At 32.1% G+C, this 14,465-nt stretch overlaps 2 protein-coding genes across 2 annotated transcripts in view; both read left to right on the top strand.

Annotated features, from left to right (window-relative positions):
- LOC117105728 (endoplasmic reticulum-Golgi intermediate compartment protein 1-like) overlaps positions 1 to 6,342 on the top strand; it is an 8,658-nt gene extending 2,316 nt beyond the window's left edge. Inside the window, exons 5-10 of the mRNA XM_033246980.1 lie at positions 679 to 803; positions 1,389 to 1,496; positions 2,780 to 2,840; positions 3,034 to 3,134; positions 3,630 to 3,752; positions 4,261 to 6,342. Of these exons, the coding sequence (XP_033102871.1) occupies positions 679 to 803; positions 1,389 to 1,496; positions 2,780 to 2,840; positions 3,034 to 3,134; positions 3,630 to 3,752; positions 4,261 to 4,368 (626 nt within the window). The 3' untranslated portion in view covers positions 4,369 to 6,342. The remainder of the gene's footprint in view (positions 1 to 678; positions 804 to 1,388; positions 1,497 to 2,779; positions 2,841 to 3,033; positions 3,135 to 3,629; positions 3,753 to 4,260) is intronic.
- A 1,110-nt stretch (positions 6,343 to 7,452) lies between these two features.
- LOC117105772 (serine/threonine-protein kinase haspin-like) overlaps positions 7,453 to 14,465 on the top strand; it is a 10,508-nt gene continuing 3,495 nt past the window's right edge. Inside the window, exons 1-7 of the mRNA XM_033247054.1 lie at positions 7,453 to 7,642; positions 8,643 to 8,839; positions 9,159 to 9,393; positions 10,497 to 11,015; positions 11,243 to 11,446; positions 12,465 to 12,550; positions 13,460 to 13,691. Coding sequence (XP_033102945.1) covers positions 8,676 to 8,839; positions 9,159 to 9,393; positions 10,497 to 11,015; positions 11,243 to 11,446; positions 12,465 to 12,550; positions 13,460 to 13,691 — 1,440 coding nt within the window. The 5' untranslated portion in view covers positions 7,453 to 7,642; positions 8,643 to 8,675. The remainder of the gene's footprint in view (positions 7,643 to 8,642; positions 8,840 to 9,158; positions 9,394 to 10,496; positions 11,016 to 11,242; positions 11,447 to 12,464; positions 12,551 to 13,459; positions 13,692 to 14,465) is intronic.

Consider the following 14,465-nt stretch of genomic DNA (forward strand, 5'->3'; position numbering starts at 1 on the left):
AGGCGCAGGTTTTTTGACAAACAATGACTTTTCAGAGGTCAAATTGCTGTCAAGAATATGAATTGGCTGCTTCGCAGCAATTATAAACTACAATTTTATTTTAGATTGTTTTTTAAGCATATTTTTTTTATTTTTCTGGGTAAGACTTTTTTTTTTATTCATAATTCAAAAACACATGAAACATTACAGACGAGTTCATCATTATGCATCAAACTAAAAATACAAGACAAAAAAAAAAATTAAACACTTAATGATTACATTATAATTTTCAATATTAATTCTATTTGTATTTTCTAGATTCATCAATTGACTACCTGTATATCAGAATGGATCACAACTGTTATTGTGCATTTGTTTCATTCTTGTGTCAAATTGATAAATGATGAAATAAATGATACCCCTAAAATAATGAGAGAAGTGCTAGTGACCAGAAAAAACAGCTATCCGATCCTATACTTACGTTTCATATGAAAAGAAATTCTCATATACATGGGATAATACAATTCCTTGGAACTAAATATAAAGTGGCATTTCCTCCCCACACACACACACACATACACACACACACCCTCCCCCTCTTCCTACTGATTAAAAAAAAATGCAGGCAATATTTGTTTTTATTGTAATAAATATTAACTTAATGAATTCTAAAATTTTTGGAATCAATTTCTCTTGAAGTTGTTGGTTTAGATATTCAGGATGAGATGGGTAGACATGAGGTTGGGTATGTGGACAACACAGTGAAGATTCCTATCAATAAAGGCGTAGGTTGTCAATTTGAAACACGGTTTTCCATTAATAAGGTGAGCAAGTATTTGAATGGTTATTCAAAATTGATTTTAAGATATATACACTACTGTAGAACCTCTGTTAAGGGGACACCTTCAGGACCCAAAAAAGTGTCCCCTTAATAGGGGTGTCCCCTCAATAGGGTTTTTTTTTTTTTTCTTTTTCAGGCAAAGCCATATTTATTCCTTACATTAACATAAACTTTCACATAATTTCCTGTCTCAGATTTCATACTTATTTTCATTTCAGTTTTTTATAACAAATAATTCATTTTCTCTCAAAATTTAAGATTTTTCTTTTCATTCCATATCATATCAATACATTTCTTTTGAATCAAAAATTTCAAAATTCTTAATCTCTAAAATTAATAATGATTTAACATTTTTTTTTATTTCATCTCATATCAGTATATTTCTTTTGTATCAAAACTTGATCTTTTCCAATTAACGAATTTACAAATAATTCAGACTTTTTATGTGTCTTTCATATAAATCGTTAAAGACATACAATAGATTGGGATATTTATCATATTCATAGCAGCATATTGAAAAATTTCTACCTTTTGTTACTTTTATGCTAATTATCTTTCTTTGATTTAGGTTCCAGGCAACTTCCATGTTTCAACGCATGCTGCCGGTCGAAGCCAGCCTATGAGCCCAGATTTCTCTCACGTCATACAAGAAGTCTCATTTGGGGATGATTTAACTGTAAGTATACAGTAGTTTATAAGACAACTATAATTTCTGGGTCATCTTATAAGAAATGAAACCTTTGAATATAACACACTAACAGCAAACCTGTAGGCAGGATTTTTAAAAAGGGGGGGGGGGGTGTTGTAATCACAAAAATGCATTTGAGTAAACCCACTTCAGCCCCACCATGGTTTGGGTATATTGTAAAGATATAACACCTCAGATGTCTGTAAAAATTTCAAATATTTGAAGTTAATTTCAACAACTTCCATGCTAATGGTACTTTTTAATTATAATTTGAAATGGCATTTCTTGAAAAGGAGGGTTCTTTTGAACCCCTCGAACCCCCCTGGCTACGGGCTTGCTAACATGATACATCGTTGGAAAGAGAGGTACTGTAGAGGTAGACTAGACTAAATTCATGAAGAGTATGGTTGAGCTGTGGTACATCAGAGAGTGGCAGATTTTTGCAGTGGCCAGACACAGAGAATTGTGGAAAGTCCTATGACACAGTACATGATGATGATGATGATACTGTAGTTGTTGATGATGATACAGTAGTTGTTGATGATGATGATGCAGTAGTTTATAACTTATTTTGTGTAATTTGGCCAGGGAGGTACTGTATAATGATGAATAATGTTGGTTGGGACACCAGTAAACTACAGTATACCAAGTTGATTGGAAATTTATCTTGAGAATTTTGCCTTTATGGTCTGCTAATGCTCCAAAGGATACTCTGGCCCCAAACATTGAGATTTTTCAACAAATTTTATGCCTTGGCCCCTGCAATTCTACAACTTGTTTAGGTATGCACAAGAGTCTTCTACCTGCGAAATAAGTTACGATTTCTAGGCTATGTAAGGTTTACGAAGGAGCACATAAATTTCAAAGCTTACAATGCAAGGAGAATACTAGAATAAGTAAATAAACACTATTTTGTACAATCGTATTGCCTTTCCTTGCCATTTATTTCTCACATTAACAGTGGGTGGTTGTTTTCTAAACCATAACATTACCTTTTCCTATACTTTTACACTGATCGCCCAGTAATGTTTTCCATGTCTGTGCCCACCGTACGTCACATGACTGGCTGTAAACAAACATCGCGGAGTCGGTCTATACTACACAAGGCACTTCACCCTTCGATAGAATTTGGAAAATTGTAAGAAATACTGTTTATTCCCTTAAACCCTATTTTATATACTGGCTTTGTGATTCCTTGCGGATTATAGCCCAAGAGTTTAACACTGATTGTCACCAATATTTTAAATAAATAATTTCTCTTTTATTCACAGGGAAAAAGTTTAAATGCAGCTTTTAATCCTCTAAAAGGCACAGACAAATCCAAAAGCAAATGTAATTTCTACTTTATTTTTATCATTACTAATTATCAGTATTATATATTATTTTATTGTTCTAGACACTTTAATACACTTTAATTAAAATATGTAGTTAGTGTTAATATTTTATCACAATTTTATCTTCATATTCTGCAATTTCCCATATTGTCCATTTTGGACTGAAATAAATTGATATTATTTTTTTACAGCTGATAATTCTCACGACTATTATATGAAAATTGTTCCAACGATATACGAAGATGTAAATGGTAACCAAAACATCTCATACCAATACACATACGCTTACAAGGTATTTATTTTGTTGATGTCGAATATTTAAAACCAAAGCTTAGCATGTCATCCAAATGATGAGTTAAAATGTCTTAGCCAATGGAATCAGTTTCTTCCCACTACAATAATAAATACAATTTATTTAACTTACATGCTGTGCTTAATTTTACTGTACTTACAATAACTTATAACTTATGTGTAATTTATTAAATTTTATAATTTATATAATATATGATTTATATCTTATAAACAGTAATGTATCTACCATCATCTATGTACTGTACCCTGAGAGTGTGCAGATTAATTGGTTTTCTGATTGTCTATTTAGAATATTTCAAGCCATGTAGACTGTCACTGTTACTCACTGTCTTCTTCCTTCGTCTCTTTTTTTCTTCAATTTCTCACTTCTGCAATTGTTGGTTTTGTTTCTTCACTACATGTCCAGGTAACTGTTATTTTTTTCATTGTATAATGTAATGTAAAATGAATAATAATTATTATATTTTATTTATAGTCATATACATCATCCACGCATGGTCACAAAGTATTACCTGCCATCTGGTTCCGATATGACATTAGTCCAATTACCGTCAAATATCATGAAAAACGAGCTCCATTCTACACATTTATCACAACGGTAAGTTTAAATTTATATATGTCATTATTTTATATTTTTAATACATTTTTTTGATGTGTACTTTCAATTTCATATACAGAAATTATAATAATCTTTTAATAACCTTTTCAGTAGTTAGTTTATTTTTACTTTATATTATCTATGTAGCATGACAAGCAATTTTATAGAAAATAGTAATTCAATTAATTATTAATAATTGAAATGTCAGCATTATGCCCTAAGACATTCATTATTATTATTATTATTATTATTATTAGTAACTTTCTTATTATTAGTAACTAATAAGAATATCTATACTATGGTACACCATAATATGTAAAGTCCATTCTATTGTAAATTTACTGTACTAAGCTTAGTAACATTGTATGTATATTTATTATTAGAATGAATAAATGAGATGGTGATGATGATTATTATTATTATTATTATTATCATCATCATTATTATTATCATTGTCATCAACATCATCATTTTATGTATAAAATTTGCCAAATGTTGTTCATTGCAGATCTGTGCCATTGTTGGTGGAACTTTCACTGTTGCTGGAATCATTGATGCTATGATATTTACTGCTGGAGAGGTGTTCAGAAAAGCTGAATTGGGAAAACTATCATAGATTAAAAAAATATGTCATGTACTGTATCTATTTAATTTTTATTCAATCATGTCATGAACACATCAGGTGAATGGAACTTAAAAACATTTATTTCCACTTAAACATTCCGTATGTAAATTCTATAAGTATTGAGAGAAGTGACATCACTGACATGAAAATTGGACTTTAATTAAGTATTCACTCAATTACGGCTGTAAGTGCAATATGAATTCAATATCCCTAAGCTGAAATGCAGCATGAGAGTTTGTTTGGTTAACTGGTTTCTTTTTTCAATAAAATAAAAATTGGGGTTGAGATGTAGCTCTAAGCCATGTAGAAGACTTTATTTTCAGAGCACCACATCCTCACTGTTGGATGAGGATAAATTTTTTAAAAAATGGAAGAGAATGTTTGGATATTTTAATTTTAGTGGGGCGCTATAGAATATAGGTGTATGGTGTGAATGAGAGGAGAATTTGTATGAAAATAGACCAATTAATATACGCCTATAAATGATTTGTACTTAGAATTGATATCAGGGCTGCAGACAAAGAAACTGAAGCATCTGGACTTAAAATGCGAGCCACAAGAAAATCGCGGAATGTACTGTACTAGAATTCTTATAAGGTGCTTGTCTTTGGCCTGTTTTGCAAGTTGATAGCTTGTAAGACATTAGTGGCATAATTTATGACTGTGGTAAATTTTCAGGCCTAAAAAGTAATGGATTCTATATGCCAGAATGCTAGAGCTACCATTAGTGTACCTCCATTAATGATATTTTCGTCTACACACCTTTTTTATCTAAATGTTTTGAGGATTTATGGGTTTATTAACTTCTTTTAGATTAAATTGTTTTACTATAGATATTTCATAATTTTTAAAAAGGACAATTTTTAAACTTTAGTTAAGATTGTTGATTTTTGTTGGTGAAGTGTAGTTTTTGAGGACTGAACTTAAAAATATTTAAGTTATATTTTTGGGATAACTACAGTATATTATGTAGCTTTATGGGTTAAGGTGCTTGACATTCAATACCATGGTCCTGGGTCCAAATCAATGTTATGGCTAAAAAGACTCGAATTCCAAAATCTCATAATGAGATTTTGAAAGGATGTGGTAAAACGATAAGGCGTCATACCTCTAATTTCAAGATGCGGGCTCACGTCTAAAGAAGCCGCATTGTGTCTTCAAGCAAGGCACTGTATGCCTGCTGCATACAGCCAGAAGTATTAAGTTTGTACTTGGTGACAATTTGCTAATTACTAGTTGCAACCAGGTTGAATCTGAGATCTGAAATATATAGATCTAGAGTTTTCTAGACACCCTGTTGCAACAATGTATAACACTCTGCAGGGATATAGGCCTAAGTATGTCTGTTTGATCCAACGTCTGGGGCAATAAAGCATATACCTGTAGAGCCTCAGCATTCATTATGTACTATCATTGATGTAACCAGTGGCAGATTCAAGTGGGCCAACCTTCCCCCCCCCCCACACCTAAATGATTAAAAAAGAAAAGGAGAAAGAAAGAAAATTACATTAAAATTTGTCTGAAAGTGCCATTTCCGGCCATCTAATGGTGCCATATTCATAAATTTCCTTGCTTCAGACCCAAAATGGTGGGGTTGAGGTGGTATAGACCCCTTTTCTGTGAAAATCCCTCAATGGGCCCCCTCTATTTCGAATTCCTGCATCCGCCACTGATAACTGTATTATATCTCATTTTATTTACTAGCATATTTACTCTTAAGAAAACAAATATATGTACTTATATGCTTTTATTAGGAGCCTACTTCTCCAGTGCCTTAAAAATACAGTATATCGTCTTTTCTTGCTTTCTATATTTAATGTAACTTTTAAATTTCGTGCATAAAGAGCAAGTTTTTGTGCTATTTCCTTCTTTCTATTGATATCCTTTAGATCAAAATTATTTTGAATACTTATCTTGAACTATTTATTAGCACTTGGAAATAAATACTAACATTTCATAAATTGATATTGATTTGTGATATTTGTTCTTGTTTTAAGAAAAATTTGAGCTTGTTATTTACAATACATTCTATGTTTTATAACAAGTTTGAATAATTAATTAGATTGTCATTCAGAAACATTGAAATAATAATAGTAATAATAATAATAATAATGATAATTCATGTCGTGTTTCAGTGTTGTATCATAATTTCCAACTTCCTTTATGCACTTTAAATGTGCCCTAAAACCTTCCAAAAAGACGCTGTTTCTTGACCCCGAAAATAGATTAAAGCGGTTCAGCACCTACCTTGGTCAGTAGGAGAAAATCCCCTAATTATTTCTAATTGTGTGTTTTATAATATGCACACGCAGCCGCCAGATTAACGTCCCATCCAAAGAGCGAGGTGAAGGAAGCAAATGGTCGTCCCCACGGACCCAAGCAAAATTAGTATTGGCATGTTTCAAATTCGGTGCATTTGGTGCGCTTGATGGCTTGTGTATTGATAGCATAAAACTTGTACTATATTTGCAAGAAAGATACGGTTTTTGAGTTCCTGTATATTTTAAGACAATACAAATGCGAAAAAAAAAACAACTCAAATTTTTGATATTCAAAGTAAAATATCATTGAAATACAGATAGGTCCCAATTGGTCAGCTTTGGCTGAGTGGACCACCCTTATAAAATATTGTTGAAATAAATAAGTTGAAATGATATTGTAAATCAAGTTTTATAAATCAAAGTGATACGTATGGTATATTTGTTTGAAGATCTAATATTGCGCATTACGATTCTCTTTATATACTACAATACTAGACGATGGTTTCTTTATATTTTCTAAAATATAAATAGTTTTTTTGTTTTTTTAAAAATACAATATAAAGACAATACAAACCCATTCAAATAATATATCACTTTTATATATGTGACTTAACGTATTAACTGAACTTTGTGTCATATATAAGGAGATACCTGGTGGAATGACCAACCCAATTGTCATTCATCTAGGCAGCCAACTTTTTACCAGTTAAATACAACATAGAGTACTCCGACGACGTCAAATAAATCGTGTTGCTGCCATCACTCGATTAGCGAATCACTCTCACCAACCAATCAACGAGCTGGTAGTAAATGCTGACGGTCCAATCATATCCATGCACTAGTAGTAGCCTTATGTTGACATATTTTGAAAGCATAGAAGATTTAAAGGCCTGGAAATTATTAAAACAAAGGGGTATTATTAGGCCTATTCTTTTGTTTTAACGACATTAAATATATGTCATTTCCTTGTTCTTACCAAGAATATAAACGCACTTATTTCCACGGTAGGTTATTTAATATTTATGCTTAGCCTGGCACTGCAGCAGTCAGATCGTATCACTAACTGCAACCACGAGCCTACCAGTTGGCAAGGGTATGTTAGGCTAGGCCTAGCTAGGCATAGTTGGCCTAGCTAAGCTCAGACAGACTAGATAGTGAGACATAAGCTAGCCTATAATAGTACAGTAGTGTTACGGTATAAAGCTGCTGCCACTACTACTAGACTACTCTAGGCCTCTGCTTCACATTACTACAGTTACACCCGGTCATTGGATTAGTTAGACGCCTTCCTAGGCTATGGAACACAAAGTTGCAGCAGCTTGCAGGTACCCATTTATACTCCTGGGTGGAGACAAGCAATGTAGATAAAGTGCCTTGCCAAAGGGACACAAGCAAAATGCACAGCGAGGGAATTGAAACCCCGACCTCAAGGTTGGGAAACCAAACCGTTTCCACTGCGCCAAACCACTTCTACGAAGACATAAACCTAACAGTACAGTAGTGCCTGCTTTTGAACAACTATAATTTATAAAATATAACCGAAAGTTCCGCTGATTAATCTCTCACTCAGATATGAAAGTAATATTCAATATTTCGACATTAATTAGGCCCTACTACAGTATGTCATCATCAGGAATAAAATATAGCCCAATCAATATTGGACCCTACACCACTAGGCATACAGTAGGCCTACATCATATACATGCATGGGTCGGATTTAATGATTGGAGCCTCTTTATTTAATGTTTTTTCAAAATGATGTACCATAGTACCGCTAACAACAGATGTGTCACTTTGTTGATAGTTGTGGAACATGATTTTTTTATGAAAAAGATTAGCTACTCCATCCATCCAATGTAACTTTGGTATTTAAAAAAATGTACTGTTAATTATGCATGTTTTAAAGGTCAACAATGCTTGGTTTGTCATATTCCATTATAGTTGATTCAATAAAGGCGGTTTTTTATTAACTGTTAATAAATTTGATTTTTGATTTATTGATAGGTCTAGATATATGCTGTACATGGATTTTTTAAAATGGCATTGCGGAAGAAGGTTGTAAAGACGTATGGTAAACGAGCTCAAAGAACTCTCTTGTATGATAATTGGTTGTCACCAGAATTGAAGGAATCCTCAACAAATTTAGCGAAGCCATCCAATGCATTCTCAGACTTGAACGATTCAACATTCTGTGAAGAAACGTAAGACACCAATTTATTTCTTATAGTTGTTTTTTTCACTTAACTACTGTACATCATGTTCCAAGTCCTTTGTTTCAGTTTTGACTTAATACATATTTAAAAATTAAAGTATAGTAGGAAAGTTATCTGTTTTGTTAAACCAATTAACAAAATTGTTTTGATGATGATGAATTAGTTGCTTACCTTAGCAATGATTTCATCAACTACTATGATCATTTTCGTCCATGAATAATAATACAATTATATAAATATAGTATAATTAAATATAATTAATATTTAGCTAACTATTTATTTTTTTGGAATGTATGTTTCACCTCAGCCTCAAGTTGAAAGGGACAGACAAGCAATTAGAAAAAAAATTATGTAATCTACTGTGGTCCAACTTGGAAGTGACCAGTCCAGGTGAAAGTCCTGTTCTTGTTCCTGAAACACCAGAGGCAGAGCTTAAAACAACTTTTTGTAGAAGAAAAAAAAAAGCAGCCGCAAAGAATGCTTCACTGTCCTCAGATGAACCTGTGCAGCCTAAGAATAGCTCAAGCACACCAGACATCGAGGTAAAGTCAACCATCTTTAGGATTAAATGTTGAATGTTATTTTTTAAGACTACTGTAGGCATGTGAATGGATTTTAAAGTTAGGCGTAATATGGTTACATACATATAATGACACCATTTCAAATTTACAAAAACAAACATAAAATTACCAAACTACTTAGCAGTACCTGGTACAGGTAGGAGTGTTCAAAAGAGGGCAACGCCCATCTGTCTGGGAGCTCTCCAGTACCAACCGAGGAACAAATTCAACAGATGAAAATTATTATTTGCAAAGCACTTAAAAATTAAATACAGCATTAAATATTATTGTTATAATAAATAATTTAATAATAATTTTCATAAAATGAATTAAGACAATAATAAGAGTTGTTGGAAGCACACCTTGACCATTTCAATAAAAAATGTTTAAACTATTGCCAGATTATTTTAGTATCAACAGAAATTGTCGAATTATTAATTTTGCAAAGCACTAGAAAAATTACATATTTAAACAACTTTAAAACAATTTAAATAAATAAAATTATATTTAATTAAAACTAGAACTAGATCTGTTGTATATCCATAGATATAGATAAGTCAATTTACAGTACAAGGAAAGATAAAAACATTCAAAATACAAGGCAAACACTTAATAATAAGGAGGAAAAACATCAAAAATGTACATTAATAAATCTTATTAACATGATTCAAATAGGACTAAAATAAGGTCAATATTCAACATCAAAAATATAAAATTTAAATTGCACTTTAAAGTGGTCAGTAAGAGAACATCAAAAATGTACACCAAGAGAGAGAAAAAGATCAAAGATCAACTTGTAACAAAAATTATTGCAAAATGCCCATTAATAAATATAACATCCAAAAGTGTTATTTAATATTATTTTAATTACAAAAAGCATCAATTAAGCAAAGCTGAAAATCATCAGTACTATATTCTTCATAATGAGACCTAAAGAAAGTAATACAGAATCAGGGAACAACTGACATAAAGTACTGAAGGAATGATGCAAAGCTACTTGTCATGTCATTAATTCATAATTTTTTTAATTTCATCTTCACTTATTCATCCTTTAATTTACAATTTATTCATATTTATCTTTTTAGACTGTAGAAAAGAGGAGCTTTCAGGATGTGTTTGTGAATGGAAAAAATGTAACGCCATCAAATAACAAAGAAAATAAGGCAAAGAGAAAGAAAACTAAAGCAGGTAGTAAACCAGATAAGCTGAAATCATTTGATGGGATTATTAAATCAGAAAAGTTTGAACAACTTGAAAAAAACTCATTTACCTTGGATTCTGAAGAGAGTATTGTAAGGCCAACAACTCCACATTTACAAGATTTAAGTAGGGAAGAAAATTCCCTACTTTATATTCCTTGTGAAGTCAAGCTACCAAGACTGGTTTCGGACAAAAAAATACAGTTTCAGGGCACTCCTGACACAAGTAATTTAAGGGTTCAGCCATTACGAGATGCTAAGACTAATATTATCCATGAAAATGATGTTGAGAACAATGAATCTGTTATGATTGAAAGTTATATTCCTGATCAACTCAGCCCTATAGTGAAACCAGATGACTTGCATGATCAATTTTTGGTTGAAAGATCATTTGGAAACTTTCGGGCAAGTACTAAGATTTTCTTATTTAAAAGTAATTACAGTGCCGCATGTTTAAGGTATAATGCCAAAAATGTATAATAGTAATAATGATGATAATATGAATTATTTTTAAAGCAGTATCAATAGAAGTGCTCAAGCTAGTATAGGAATTCGATTTATTTGTGTCTAAATTTACTGCTAATATTTCTTCCGTACAATCTAGCAGAAACTTTTTTTTTACCATATTACAGAATTCATTGACACCCTTTAGGGGTAAACGTGGGACGGTTTTAACAGCTCGTAAGAAAGTTCTACTTCATTGCGGTCAGTCGGAAGTGATACCTTTTACCAGTGTTTTAACAGAGATGGATTTAGAAGACTGTCGGAAGATTGGGGAAGGAGTGTACGGAGAAGTCTTTCAGATGAAATTGAACGATGAAAATGTAGCAGTGAAGGTGAGTATAGTTCTTCTTTACAACTTTGCATCTGATTCTAAATTATAGTTCACATCAAAATTTGTTATGTACCTATAATATGTCTTTCTATCCTATTAAAATTAAAACATTCTGATTTAAATGTGTAATTTCTTTAGTTGAACTTTAATTTGGAAATGCAATGTATTGTCTTATTTAACAGACTATTCACTGTTGTGGATTGGATTTATAAACTCAAACTCTCTCCAGATTGACATTGTTTTGACAAAAAACATGACATGCTTAAATATGGTCATGATGACATCACATCATGTCCATATATAGGCACAACATGACCATATATAGGCACATCATGACTATATATGGGCATACAATAGTTTTTTTGTCTAAGAAAATTTGATAGTCTGGACAGGTGCTTAAGGCTCTGCCACACTTTCAAATTTTATGTGATGAATAAAAATGTGATAGGCCCGTGTTCATGTGACGAGGCTATGAAAAAATGTTCAAGTTTTCCATTTGTATCTTTCACTCTATTTCAAACCTAATGGATCAAAAGTCTGACGTTTTGTTAAAGGAGTATGTACCAAGCCTTTACGATAAGTTAGTTTACAGTAATATGTACAAATAAACAAGTTTGAGGAGTTTAAACACTGTTGAAATTTATTCGAGCGGAGACTTATTATTGTGTGAAAAAACTGCCATCTAGCGACTAGTTTTAATGGAATACCAAAATCAGCTTTGTTTTGGTGACTAATTCGTTCTGTTAGGCAGCTTGGTAATTTTTTTTCCCACAAGAACAATTGTCTGATTCTCTGTCACAATTTCTATCCTGCAATGTTTATGGAAATTCTACGACAGTAAGTTTGGATAATGGATTGTAGCACGTCCTGCCGGGCACAAAAATCAAGGAAATCAATATATTACTGTCTTTTTTGACAGTAGTCATCAATCTCTGTCCCCTTCACTAACACAATACTAATTACATTCTGTTTGCAACATTTTGCCTGTTAACTACACATTTTTTTTTTCTGTTTAAAAGATTATTCCTATTGAAGGAGATTTAGTTGTGAATGACGAACCACAAAAAACTTTTGAAGAAATTTTACCTGAAATTGTTATTTCAAAGTAAGTATGATTGCTTATTGATTAATTGATTATTGATTGATTATTTATTGATTAATTGATTATACTCTTACAATACTCTTCATTTTTTTTCTAAATACAGTTATTTTTTATACTAATGCAATTACAATACTTACATCTCTAATTATAAAATATAATACTGAAATTTTTTTAATAATTTGATTGCCCGCTTGCCCAACTTTTAAGATTTAATCACAATAATTGTTGAATTTAGAATTTTGTAATGTGCAATATTTTTTGGTCATTGTTAAGTTTATTTTTCTAAGTACAGTTATATTTTTATACTAATGTAATCATAATATTGTTTTTAACATGTATTTATAGGTGTAATTTTTGCCCTACCTGACGTGGAAAATGTACTGAATACACGTTTTGAAAACAATTGCAAAAAAAAATCGCAAGTTGTCCTCGGGTGGGACTCAAACCTACGATTTCCAGATCACTAGCCTGGCATCATACCTCTAGACCACCAAACAACAACAACAACAATTGTACACCTGTACATGTTTCTCCTGACGCAAACCCAGAAAACCAGATCACGACAATAACAATTACCATCAACATGTATTTAATTGTAATATAAATACAATTGCCATTCTGAATAGAGGGGGGTTTTTTTTGGGTTAGGTGTGAGAATTTGGGTTAGCTTATTATTGAATGGTTTAATATGTGTGTGTGTATGTAATGTTCAGTTTAAGCTTTTTTTTATGTTTGTATTGGAGGAGTTGGAGAGGCATGCCCTTTGGCGACAGTAGTTTTTATTCAGCTTTTGTCTCTCCACAGCTCTCCTCCTATATGTTGTATATTTTAATGTTTGTACTGCTGGAAGGAATAAAATAAAATATTAAAGTAGTGAGGCGATCCCCTAAATTATTATCGATTTAATTTTAGAGAGTTGAGCTCTTTGCGTGGAACAAATATTCACGGTCAAACCAACCACTTCATTGAGGTTAAAGCAGTTCACTGCTGTCAGGGGAAATTTCCCCCGGATCTTATCAGATTGTGGGACGAGTTTGACTCACTGAAAGGTTCGGACAATGATCGGCCCGACTCCTATTGTGATCAGCAGCTGTTTATTATGATAGTGTTTGCGAATGGAGGATGTGACTTAGAATCTTTTAAGGTAAATAAATTTTATTAATTAAAGTTAGTATGAATAATAATGATTCATTTTTTTTTTTTTTTTTTTGTTTTTTTGTGCTATATATTTATTCAGGAAATTTATCTATTCAAAACTAAACATATAATACTAGAGCTGAGAAGGTATAGTAACATCAATCTGACACAAGGTCTTCCATAGCAGATTCAAAAGGGTTGGGGGAGCGGGCCCACCCCCCCCCCCCCCCCCCAAATTCTAACAAAATTTTAAATGACGAAAACAGAAAATTATATTTCAATTTTAAGTCTAGGGGAGTGCCGTTTCTGGCCAGCAAAGGTGCCACCCAGGGCCCCCCTCCCCTTTTATTTAAAATTCCTGGATCTGCCACTGGTCTTAATTGAAACTGAATGATTAGTCAATCGAGTGTTTAAATTATTTGAATATATGCTATTAAATTTCAATTCAAAATGCCAATGAAGGTATTACATTGATTTAAATTTCAATGGAATGACTTATTGTTAAATTTTGAAAGTTATATTACCAAGAGAGTTAACTTGAACTTCCTCATAGGCGAGCAAAAAGTCCTCTAAAAATCGTCGAGGTGGCAATGGAAGTACTACCGGCTAATTTTGATATTTTCTGAAAATATAGGTCTTGAGAAGTTCAGAACTCAAAATTACCCAAAATCCCTTTGGGGGAACACCTCCAAACTACGCATTCAAAATGGCCGCCATTTTTCCGCTTTAAATTATAGTTTTAGCTATATAATATAAAAAATAACATTACTCGAATAATAAT

The sequence above is a fragment of the Anneissia japonica genome, unplaced genomic scaffold (assembly GCF_011630105.1).
Source record: "Anneissia japonica isolate Jap-2015-1 unplaced genomic scaffold, ASM1163010v1 scaffold287754_len4335492_cov202, whole genome shotgun sequence".
In the NCBI taxonomy this organism is placed as follows: domain Eukaryota; kingdom Metazoa; phylum Echinodermata; class Crinoidea; order Comatulida; family Comatulidae; genus Anneissia; species Anneissia japonica.